Source organism: Melospiza georgiana, chromosome 5, assembly GCF_028018845.1.
Source record: "Melospiza georgiana isolate bMelGeo1 chromosome 5, bMelGeo1.pri, whole genome shotgun sequence".
Classification (NCBI taxonomy): Eukaryota; Metazoa; Chordata; class Aves; order Passeriformes; family Passerellidae; genus Melospiza; species Melospiza georgiana.
The window spans coordinates 21,297,669-21,309,475 of NC_080434.1; the positions used below are offsets into that span (position 1 = coordinate 21,297,669).

Sequence of the window (11,807 nt, forward strand, 5' to 3'; positions counted from 1 at the left end):
CCGTTAGCTGGGAAGGAATCTGGGCAAGCTGAGAGAACAGGCCCATGGGCCGGGACAGCGGGCTGCTCCCTCACGGGCACAGTAACGTCCATCTGCCGGCCGGACCAAAGGAGCCGCGATGGAAGACACTGGTGCAGCCGCCAGCAGCCACAAACCCGGCCACACGGCAAAGCTACACTGCGGGCACCCTCAGGAAACACAGAGACCTTGGCCCGCACCGCGGTCTGCGGGAAGAAAAGCCCACAGGGGCGTGGTGACAGATCCAGGACGCCCGTGCCCCGCGAGGGTGGGAGGCGAAAAAGAGAGAAAGGACCTACTTCCTTCGCCCGCCCCTGAGAGGGAGGCGGAGAGAGACGCAGCGGAGAAGGAGGCGGGCTCCCCTTCCCCTTCCGCTGGAAGCCGTAGCCGTGCGCGATGGCGAGCGGGGTGAGCGTCTGCGTTCCGCGGCGGGAAGGTCGCCGGGGGCGGGCGGAGGGTCCCGTACCGGGCAGGACGAGGAGAGCGAGCCCTCCCTGCCCAGCCCTGCCGTCGCTGCCGGGGCCGCGGGCCGGGCTCGCCGTGGCCGCTCTGGCCCCAGCGCTGGCCGGGGCTCTGGGGTTGTTTGGGTTCGTCCACGCTCCTGCCCCACGCGTGTGAGGCGTGCCGCGGAGTCGGTGCCGCTGCTCTGGCGTGGGAGGCTCCCGCTGTGAGTGTTTGCAGGATAGGAAGGAAAACACGCGTTCGCTCCCCGCCGTGTGTTGTACTCCAGCCCCGTGCGCGTCCTGGGGGTCTGAGGGCTGCGCTCCGGCCGCTCCTGGGTCGCGGCGGTGGAAGAACGAGCAGTAGACCTTGAGCTTTGCGTGTTTCCCGTGGGCTTCGGGCAGGTGCGACCGAACCGGCTGGAAAGAAGGGATAAAACAGGACCTGCCTGCTCACAAAGCCATTGCTGGCACGTTTGCTGCACGGCTGTAGGAACAGCGCGATAGCACAGACCTTGTGCCGGTATTTTCTGAGCTCTGTGCAGGCGGTCAGCGCCCGGGGCCCGAGCCGGGTCGGCGGCCGCCCCTGGCCGGACGCTGAAGCTGCTCCAGGCGGGCACTGGGGTTTGGAGCGGCTTCTGTCCCTGCCAGAGCTCAGTTCCATCCCGACTGAGGTAGCTGATGGTGTGCGCGGCCACAAGCAACCCAACAGCTGGGCTTCAGTGCTAGCATGGTAATAGAGGAAGTGAAGAACTGCTAGAAGTTGGTGTTTTGGTTTTTATTTCCAATTTTTTATTTCCAGTTGTTGGCTTCAAGATTTTCAGCAAAGCGACAGTGGAAAGTTATGAATAATAATAGGGCAGAAAAAGATGGGGCTTTCCTGATACCCACTCTAAATAGTCCAGGGGCCTTTGTGGCTGTATGGACTGAATGAGAAATTACTATTTCAAAATGTGCTTCCAGATGCATACTGTTTTAGACGATCAGAATTTATCCTGTAAGAAGACTTTTTTTTTCTCCTCTCTGTCGTTAATTTGTGTTTAACTAAGCTTGTGGAAATCAAATTTTAGGAGTGCGCAGTCTCCCATGCAAGAACAAGTGGTGACTTAATGAGGGGAGGATGAGGGGATGGATTGAAAACCAGTAAATGATTTACTGAATGATGGCTCCCCTTGCACTTTGTGCTTTGAATTTAGATTTTTTTTTTTTTTCTGGCAAAATCTTTGGTAGATTTAGAGATTATGACTGATGGCTTACACTGTGATTCCACAGTTAGTTACTATGGTGCATTCCGTGCATTTTTGTAATATTTACCCTGGTATTAAAGAGCAGGACAAGAAGATTTCATAGCTCTAGTTAGGGGTGTTTCTGTCTAATTTACACCCCTGCTGGCTATTGGAATAGGCACCTGTTTTCTGTTACAAAGCTTTTTTGGGTCTGTAGTATTTATTTTACCAAATTTAAGCCAAGATAGGTATCTAAGTTCTGCTATCACAGGTGCAGTGAGGATTTTAACTGGCTCTGGCAAAGCCTAGTACTGTTTATTGTACAACAGAAATACTGCTGTAAGAATGGCATAGATTAGCCATTATTTTCTGCTGATCACAGGTGATGCATGAGAGCTGGCAAGCTCAAAAGGTGCTCTTGGCACTGTTATTTCTTCCAGCAAGTGAAATTTCAAAAAGGCTGAGTAAATGTATTGCTGATCTTGGGAATTTACATTAATCCTCTCTTTCAAGCATTCCATGGGTACAGCACAGCTATTTTGAACACACAAAATGTCATGTTCTTCTCTTGGTTTATATTTCTAATAGCAATGGCTTAGACCTTGTCATCTTCATGAAACCAACCTCTAAGGGTAATCCAGATGCTTATCCTGAAGCTGCTCCAGAGTGTTTGGCTGTAATGCCTGCTGATTTTCTCAGTCACTGGTGTGTATGTAGCTGTCAATAGGATTTCCAGATCCAGAGATCCTGCTCTCTTATCCAGGCTCTCACCATTGGGATTGAAAAGCTTGCAGAGCAGGATTTGTTGTGGCACTGAGAGCAGTGAGTGAAGACTTGCTAACAGTGATCCCTGTGGCCACAGCAGAGGTGTTAGAGCCTTACAGCAAAGTCCCTCTGGTCCCTCTGCATCTCTGGGGGCTCTGCATGTCAGCTGCATCTCCTTGCTGGAATCCTACTTTGAAACCATCCTGACCAGGAACAGAAAATTCAGTCTTGATGTGGTTCTCCACAGTTCCCTTTCTGAACTTTCCAGCTTCAAGCACTGTGTTTAATGAACATACCTGAAATGGATGGCAGTCTTGGATGTTAAACCACCATTTTTTCATGCAGCCTTTCCATTCACGTTGCTCCCTTCACTGCAGCATGTCTCCCAAGCACTCCCAGGCTTATTATATTTTTACACAGTAAGAGAATGACATCCAAATTTCAGATCTTGGCTTACTCATTATTGTTTAGCTTGCTGAAAGCAAATGTGGGGCAATTAAACCTTTGTGTTGAAATTATGAATTTCAGATCTGGGATTCTTTCCAAAAGCCACTAGTGCTGCTTTTATTTTCTCACTTGGCTGAACAAGAATTATTTTAAATTAACCATACAACAGATGTCCTCTTACTTTTTCTTGTTCTTGTCTTTTAGGTTATTAAATGCAAAGCTGCTGTTGCCTGGGAGGCAGGTAAACCTCTCTCTATTGAGGAGGTGGAGGTTGCTCCACCAAAAGCTCATGAAGTTCGTATCAAGGTATTTACATCAGTCCTTATCTATATGTTTTCTATTTTAGGAGACTGAGTATTGAAGATGAATAGTTTGTTTGCCAACAGAAGAAATGTTGAATAGATATTATTAGTTCATTAGTATCTCATCTGGCTTTACAGAGAAGAAAATGACAGTATTTAGATCTTCTGTTTATGGAAAACACTTTTCTCTCAAAAGTTCTGAGAGTTCTCTCAAAATGTCTGAGCTGGGAGCACCTTTATCTTGTTTCAAGGACAGCAATTTGTCATTTGTGGCAGCTGTGTAACAAGCTGGATTTTACTTCAGTCAGGCCATAGGTTACTGGCTGCTGAGCTGGGATTGGTCTCTTGGATTCCCTATACCCAAATTTCTGATTTCATCAGGACTTTCCAGGAGCCTGTGTCTGCCAAAAAGTATACATTAATGTGAAAATTATTCCTGTGGAAAGGATTTATGCATGGTGCTGAAGACTTAAGCAGGATTTATGCAGTACTGAGAGTTCTGCATGGTCTCTCTGGAAATTTTACCTCTGAGTCTTAACTTATTTCAAATCTGAGATATTAAACTACTTTGAGATTACTTGGAGCACTGATTTCTAGCTATAGGAAAAGACAGGTCATCTTTACCCCAAGCAGTGTCACATTTGGGTTGATGGAAATTATAAAAATGTACTGTCGTGACTTTGCTTTTCTTTGAAAAGTTTTTCAATAAGAAAAACTTCCTTGCCAGGAATTGAAAGTATTTTGCCTATATCCTAAATGCTACCAGAACTTTGACCTGGCAATTGTTCTTAATTTCTGACTAAAGGGAATTGTTTAGATCTGTGCTACTATTCTGTTCTTCAGGGTGTCTCAGATTATTTATTTCTTCACAGATAGTTGCCACTGCTGTCTGTCACACTGATGCCTATACTCTGAGTGGTGCTGATCCTGAAGGATGTTTCCCTGTGATCCTGGGACATGAAGGAGCAGGAATTGTAGAGAGTGTTGGGGAAGGAGTAACAAAAGTAAAGAAGGGTAAGGAAATAGCTTACAAGTTTTCTGCCTTCCTTGAAAGTGTTACTTTATTTGAAGACTCACTGTCAAATTGGGCCACTGAAATGCCATATTGCAGGAGTTAATACAGTATTTTATTCTGGGGTGTATGTCTGTGTAGATTTCTGTGGTCTGTGAGACAAAACACTAATCTATTAAATGAGCTCTTGATTTAAAGCTTGAAAGAGCCCAGAAGAGCATTATTTTACTTGAAATCAGATCAGTGTATAATTGCAAGAGGGTTGGGGGTTTATTATTTTTTCAAATTGTAGTTTTTATCTGTTGGTGTAATTAAAAGGCCTAAAGTGTTTAGTCTTGTTGTTCACTGTTGATTTGGGGTTATTTTGTTTCACAATAATGTTGCTACTTGTTCTGGAATGATGAATTTCAGATGGGTTTTCTGCTCAGCCAGGATTAAAGTTGTTTATCTAGCACTCTATAATACCTCTGTATACCATAAACAGCTTTTAGTACACAAAGGTTTTAAGTGAACTCAAGCTCACAGAAAAACATGCAGAATCAAGTAACTTCCATTTTTTTTCACAATGCCTTGCTTGACTCAATAACTAGACACAGAATATTTTTTCCTTAGGGGACACTGTTATCCCTCTATACATCCCTCAGTGTGGAGAGTGCAAGTTCTGTAAGAATCCTAAAACAAACCTGTGCCAGAAGATAAGGTCTGTATGACTTTGACAAATGCTATGGTATTTGTTCAATGTATACCTGCTGTAGTTAGCAAAAGCAATTAACAGGAGTTTTCTCTGAAGAATAAATCTGTTGATGCATAATGCAATGAGTTGGAAAGCAGGTGTTTCAGGAGCCACTTAGGCACTTTTTTTCCAGTCTTCCTTAAAATTTCTATTCTTACCTTAAATAAAACTGTTTCTCTCATTTCAAGTATGTGAAGGTGCAAACTACTCCCTTGTGTCCACAGGTTGGAAACATAAATGCTCTGACTCCATATTTAACCCATACTTAAGGGAAGCACTTCAGGGAATGTAGCTCTTGGGAGTGAACAGCAAAGCTTTCAAGTGGTACAAAATCATACAGACAGCTCTTTTTCCCTTAATATGTGCTTCCCAGATAAATCTGCAGCTCCTGTTCTGAGAAAAAAATCTCCCAAACTCAAAAAAAGCCCCAGTGACATAACTGACAGGTGCTATTCAGGGGAGGGCACTGAAGGAGGCCAAGACAGTGGTGTGGTGCTGTGGCACAGGTAGCATTGGTAACTAATAAGGTCAGCATATGAGTAAACTCTGTTTCTTTCAGGTTTTTCCTGGAGGAATTAACTGCATAAAGTTTTAGGAGTTTAGCATCTCACTTCTGTGAACTTCTAGGTTTACTAAAGTGGTCAAAATGTAAAGGTGCAAGTATGCAGCTGCCTCTCTGTGCTGCTTAGTGGATTCCATCTGGTGAGAGTACTTGCTGCTTAAAACTCTGCACTTTCCTGTCTTTGCCTCAAGAGTCACTCAAGGGAAAGGAGTCATGCCTGATGGTACCAGCAGATTCACCTGCAAGGGAAAGCAGATTTTCCACTTCATGGGGACCAGCACCTTCTCTGAGTACACCGTGGTGGCTGACATCTCAGTAGCCAAGATAGATGCTGCAGCACCTCTGGATAAAGTGTGCCTGCTGGGCTGTGGCATCTCCACGGGCTATGGGGCTGCTGTCAACACTGCTAAGGTAAAGGCTGGCCTTGTGGCACACACAGCTTAGCAGCTACACTAGGACTGAAAAGGGGATGTACCAAATCTGTGCTCCTTCTTCCTCTTCAGCTGATGAAGTTTAGCTAAGAATTTCTAACTTCTCCATAAGAGGCCAGATGAGGTTAGAAGAACCCTTTGCCCTTTGGAGGAAATTCAGGTGGAGTATTCTGCACCCCTTTTGACAGCAGCTATATATGAATTACTTTTCTGGTTCATGCTCATCTTGCTGCAAGTCATTCTGATAGCCTGAAGCTCAGGGTGAGGTGGAGGTGGTAGGTGTGTGGGCATGAGTCTTCAGGCAAAAGAAGGGGCTTAGTGCCTAAAGAGCTTTTAGAATTAAATTTCTGTATAGTTTCCCTTGTCTATAAAATCTCATAGCCATGTATATTTGCTTCCATTTTTCCTTTATTACAGCCTCCTTAACCTGCATTTCCTCTTCCCCTGGAAGGATGAATTTTTTTTCTGTTGCTCATGATTCCTTTGTTACTCCTAGGTGGAGCCTGGCTCTACATGTGCCGTGTTTGGTTTGGGAGGCGTCGGGCTGGCGGTTATTATGGGCTGTAAAGTAGCAGGAGCATCCCGGATCATTGGCGTTGACATTAACAAGGATAAGTATGCCAAAGCCAAAGAGTTTGGAGCTACTGAGTGCATCAGCCCCCAAGACTCCAAGAAGCCCATCCAGGAGGTTCTGGTTGAGATGACTGATGGTGGTGTGGATTACTCATTCGAGTGCATTGGAAACGTCGGAGTCATGGTGAGTGCTTGGCCAACAGGAGCGTGTGCAGGGAGGGACCAGTTCAGCTGAACAGCAAGATCAGCTGCTTTCTTAAGATCAAACATGCCAGATTCACTAATCTTTTTTTTTTCTTAATAATAATGATACTTGCTATGACTCATAAGGACAATTCACACTCAATCCTAATTATGTAATGGAAGCAGCTGCTACTTCTTGGGTTGAAAATGGCACTTAAAAAAGTTTTTTCCTTAATCAGACTTGTTTTGAGGTCCTGAGTTTCTCTGTGCTGACAGTTGAAATTAACAAAACTCTTATAAAATCATTCTATCTAATGAACAGTAAAATCTCAGGGATCACTCAGCATTTCCCTAATTTCTCAAGTAATTAATTTTACCTTTGGAAATGCAATGCAGAAGTACTACTAAATGTAAGGCTGGATTTTCAGGAATTACAGTAGCATTCCTTACTGTTGGTAACATGGTCTATGATGACAGTTTATCCTGACTCTCAGTGGGAGTTCAGAGTGACTTCTCTGAAAGCTAGATAGGACATAAAAAGGGCAAAGTGAATCTTTAAAAGTGTAAGGGAATCTGAACCCTGAATGAAAAATATAATGTAATTTTCAGTGTATTTACTGTTCCTTAAATGGTGATGTGGTGATTCATTAACTGGGGGAAAGGAAGTGCTGCCAGTCCAGGCAGTGTAAACCTTAGCCATAAACACCCTGCTTTGTCCTGTCTGTCCATGAAGAGGGCTGCCCTGGAAGCCTGCCACAAAGGCTGGGGACTCAGTGTGATAGTCGGAGTGGCTGCTGCTGGCCAGGAGATCTCCACACGGCCATTCCAGCTCGTAACTGGGCGGACGTGGAAAGGGACTGCATTTGGAGGTAACTCTCTCTTGCTGTGGGGATGAAAATAATTTACTCTGGGCTAAAGCTGGGAAGAACACACCCCCTTGGCTTTGCTTGTGCAAGAAATGTACTATTGACAGGCTATTCATAAATGCTACGTTGGCTTTTAAGATAGACTCTTAAAATCTGTTATTCCTATAGAAAGGGTACAGATTAACACATTGGTATCATATCTAACATATTTTGAAGAGAGAATATATCTATATCCTACTCAGTACTAAAGGAATGGAATAGGGAAACTGCTTTACCACCAAGTGAAGGTTTGGTTTAGTTCCATCCAGTGAAAGGACCTGGTCTTTGGAGAGATGGGAACACACGTATTTGTGTTGCTTAACCACTAAGTAAATTGTGAGGCCAACATGACAGAACAAGTGATTGATACACATTTTCTGCTGTCAACTCAAAACCACATTGAGTTCTTTTTTTTGAGAATTCAGTAATTGTTGAAGTTGATGGAAGTTCAATTTCAGACTTTGAATTATTACACTGCTCTTTGTCCAAGCAATAAAAAACTTACTGGGTTGGGTTATAAAGAATGTAGGGGGTCTGATAGAGATGCCATGTGTATACTTTCCTAGGTGAGGGCAGCTGTCAATGCTGAATGCTGGAACACCTAGTAAAAGATTTTTCACCAATGCTTGTGTTTGGATAACACGTGCTTTTGCCAGACCTCTGTAGGAGGGACAGACATGTCACTCATCTCTGCTCCTTTTCATATTGATCATACAAGTTTTGTTAGGGCTGTGTTTTTAATTTTCTGAGATGGGTGGAAAAGGGAAAAAATAAGGCATGTTTTCCTTCTTTCAGGCTGGAAGAGTGTAGACAGTGTTCCTAAACTGGTGACTGAATATATGTCCAAAAAGATCAAGGTTGATGAATTTGTGACTCACACGCTGCCTTTTGACAAAATCAATGAGGCTTTTGAGCTGATGCATTCAGGAAAAAGGTAATGTTCACAATATTGAAAGGTATACAAGACACTTCTTGATCAGACACTGTCAAAGTACAGGTTCCCTGCCCACTGTCATATTTTAAACAGGGAAGCTAAAGGGTAACATATACCACATGGATTGATTCTGATAAAAACACTTCTCTGACTTTCCAGGCATGTGCCAAAACACAGGCACACAGTAAAAGCAAGCAACAGTGTAAAAGAGAAATAGAGATAAAATGCTGGTAAAAGGGACAGGTCAGTCTCAGGCTTTCACCATTGCTATACATTCTCCCTTACAATAAGGAATTTAAAGAGACTGAAGATTATTCAGTAATATTTAGGATCCTCTGCAGATAGACAAATAGTTTTGACCACTGTCTCCAGAAACCAGCATGGTCTTTGTATTTGATCTCAATCCTCATATCTATCTATTGTATGTAACTTTGGAGAAGGTTAGCTCTATCTGCTTTAGCTCATATGGATTCTATTTTGGATAAATCAGTCAACTGTATTTGTTACAATTGGAAACACTGCATTTATGCAAATTTCATCCAGCAGTTGATCCCTGTCCCAGTTACAAACTTCAGTATCATTTCAGTGTTTTATTCATACATGAGCATGTCCAAGGAAACTAATAATGAAAGCTACCTAACCTTTTCCAAACAGACAAAAGGGAGAATGCCTGTAAATAGTACTGCTCCTTGGCTACTACTGAAAGGTGACACCTAGTATGAAAAAGAGTTCATTTGGAGTTTATTTTACTGGAGGAGAGAAAGAAAAACCGAAGAGAACAAGCATTATCCTGGATTTTTTAATAAATATCATAGGCATAAGCATGACTTAATTCATGACAAAAGACACAAGTTAAAATATGTCTCAGCAATGAAAGGGAGGGGAGAGATGGGGAGAAAATTGACTTCTTGGTAATTTTTTTTCATTTTTTTTATTTTAAGCATTCGAACTGTCCTGAAATTTTAGAGCCAAATATGGATCTTCTAAGTGGCCAGCAGCATGCTGACTGCCTTGTTATCATGGAATTTTTGACAGAAGATAGATTCAAGCAACTGAAAACTCCCTGGGATTAGAAAGACATGTATTTTAGGGTGAGCATTTTGGGTACTAAATAATAAACTGTTAATCACTGAATAGCATTATGGAATTAGTCCTGATTATGGAACTTCTGTTTCTATACTCATTCCTCAAATTCAATAGTGGCTAACTCAAACTTACTTAATAAAAGCTTATTTCTAAACCCAGTGTTGGAATTATTTAGCATTAAGAGTGACTGTGTCTTTCTTGTTTTCCTCTCGTGATTTCAGTGTGTATGTGACAGAGGGAGTGTTCTGCAGAGTCTGCAGCAAACGATGTGGGATTCACTGCACAAGGCACAGCTAAGCACAGGGGTGAGAAGCAGCCTGCATTTGCTGCAGCTGTGCTGACAGAGGGGCCAGAACTTGCCAAGTTTCTGAGGCTATTCTAGGACTACAGTGGATTGTAGCTACATCCAGATCACCTTGAAGGCAAATGTAGAGCAGACTTTGGTGTCCAGGGTTACCCATGTTCACTGGGGTGGTCCATGTTCTGCCTTATTTCTCACTGGCCTCTTTGGCAGCCTCTTGTAAAGATCATGGCACAAACTGCTCTGGTCACTTGCTCCAGTGGTGTCCTCCAAGGCTGCAGTAGTACAGTTGTCCCATTTCCTTAACTTACTGGCAAACGAAGCAATCTTTGCAGCCAACAGTGCAAAAACACAGCATAGGATTGTCACCTCTAGTCAGAAACCTGATTGTGCCATTGAAGCAGGAAATACTACAATTAGAGCAAGTCTGCTCTTGAGGGCTGCAGGGGAACAGCAAAGAGCATTGCATGATGATGGCTTCAGGGTTTTCTGGGATTTTTTTGTTGGAGAGGGAGAGGTTAAGTCTCAGTTTTGGAGTTGCAGGTTTTCTTAACTCTAGGTGAAGTGAACTGACTGGATAAGGTTCTTTTTGTATTGAAACCTGGAATCAGTGCCTCACATCCAGAAAAACATAGAGAAATAGCAGAAAATAGACTGCAAAGCAGAGGCAGCCCAGCCAGCTTAAAAAAAAAAAAAAAGTTAGATACATAGAAACTCAGTGTTTCTCAGTGAATCAAGGACACTGATTAAGGGAGAAGTTTCATGTTTTAAAGAACCCTGGTCAAAACAACTTCTAGCACACAACACAGAAGCAAACAGTAATCTTATTAGAAGAAATTCCCTCTCACCACCAACAATTACTCCAAGCCACTGCTATACAACTGGGACAATTAAATCTTTTCCATCTCTCATTAAAAAATATCCCTTACAGCATTCTGAAAGTAGTTGAGATACTACATTTCTACTTAATTTTAGACAGTAAAGAACAAATGTGAATGTCATAAGAATTCAATTTTGGGCATCAGGAAGAAATAAAAGCTGAATTGGTAACACAAAACTGAGCCTTTTAGCCCAGCAATGAGGTGACTCTCAATACCTTGTAGCTCCAGGAAGGCTGGCTGAACATCAGAAAATCCAGTAGAAAATTTGCTGTTAAGCTGTTCCAGTGAGAGTAGTCCATAATTAGAAGATGGTATCAATACAATGCTAGCTAACCTGGCAAACCAGCTGGATCTAACAGATTTAACATACTTAGACTGAACAGCTGTTCCTCTGTGCCACACAGGCTAGATGAAAACCACACAATCTTGTCTGCATTACATTATTACTTCAGAGAATCTGCATCTCAGAGTGTTTGTGGGAAGCCAGGCTGCAATACCAACAACAAAGAGATGTAGTGATACCACAGCGCTTGGGCCAAAGACTTCCAGCTTCTTCCCAGCATGAGGAGTTGCTGTCCCAGCCATTACTTCATCCTGCAAAGCTTTTGACTGAATGGGGTATGTTTGAAATAGGGTTTTTTTGAAGCTGTTCAGCAAACCAAGGGACTCAAAGCCAAGAGCTTCTACCCCATTTTTGGTGACCAAGGTACTGTATTGAACTGCTCATCCACTGTGAAGGCAATGTGCATCTACTCTCTGGCTGTCATGTGAAACATGCAGGCTGGCCGCTCCTGCTGCTACTCTTACTCAACACCATCTACCAAACCTTCTCTCCTTAAATATTCAAGTCAAGTTGCAGAAACAGCATGAAGAATTTTCACACTAACTTACAGTAAAATAAGTAATTTTAATGTTTTTTCCCTTTACTCCTGTAAAGGAAAAATACATTAAGGGATTGATTCAGAACTAGTTGCAGGATTGTGTTTTTGGTAAAAGTGTATACAATTG

The 11,807-nt window shown here is 42.9% G+C and overlaps 1 protein-coding gene across 1 annotated transcript; it reads left to right on the forward strand.

Annotated features, from left to right (window-relative positions):
* The first annotated feature begins 338 nt into the window (after positions 1-338).
* On the forward strand, positions 339-9,771 carry LOC131083821 (alcohol dehydrogenase class-3). The gene is made up of 9 exons (XM_058024792.1): positions 339-426; positions 3,101-3,202; positions 4,071-4,212; positions 4,823-4,910; positions 5,697-5,916; positions 6,433-6,693; positions 7,426-7,561; positions 8,393-8,531; positions 9,473-9,771. Exons 1-9 carry the CDS (start codon positions 415-417, stop codon positions 9,495-9,497), a joined length of 1,125 nt encoding a protein of 374 aa, XP_057880775.1. The 5' UTR covers positions 339-414; the 3' UTR covers positions 9,498-9,771.
* Positions 9,772-11,807: the final 2,036 nt, after the last annotated feature.

Excerpts from the sequence above, each read along its gene's own strand:
- LOC131083821 (XM_058024792.1), top strand. Across the intron at positions 3,203-4,070 it reads CTCATGAAGTTCGTATCAAG|ATAGTTGCCACTGCTGTCTG; the intron begins GTATTTACATCA and ends ATTTCTTCACAG. Across the intron at positions 4,213-4,822 it reads AGTAACAAAAGTAAAGAAGG|GGGACACTGTTATCCCTCTA; the intron begins GTAAGGAAATAG and ends TTTTTTCCTTAG.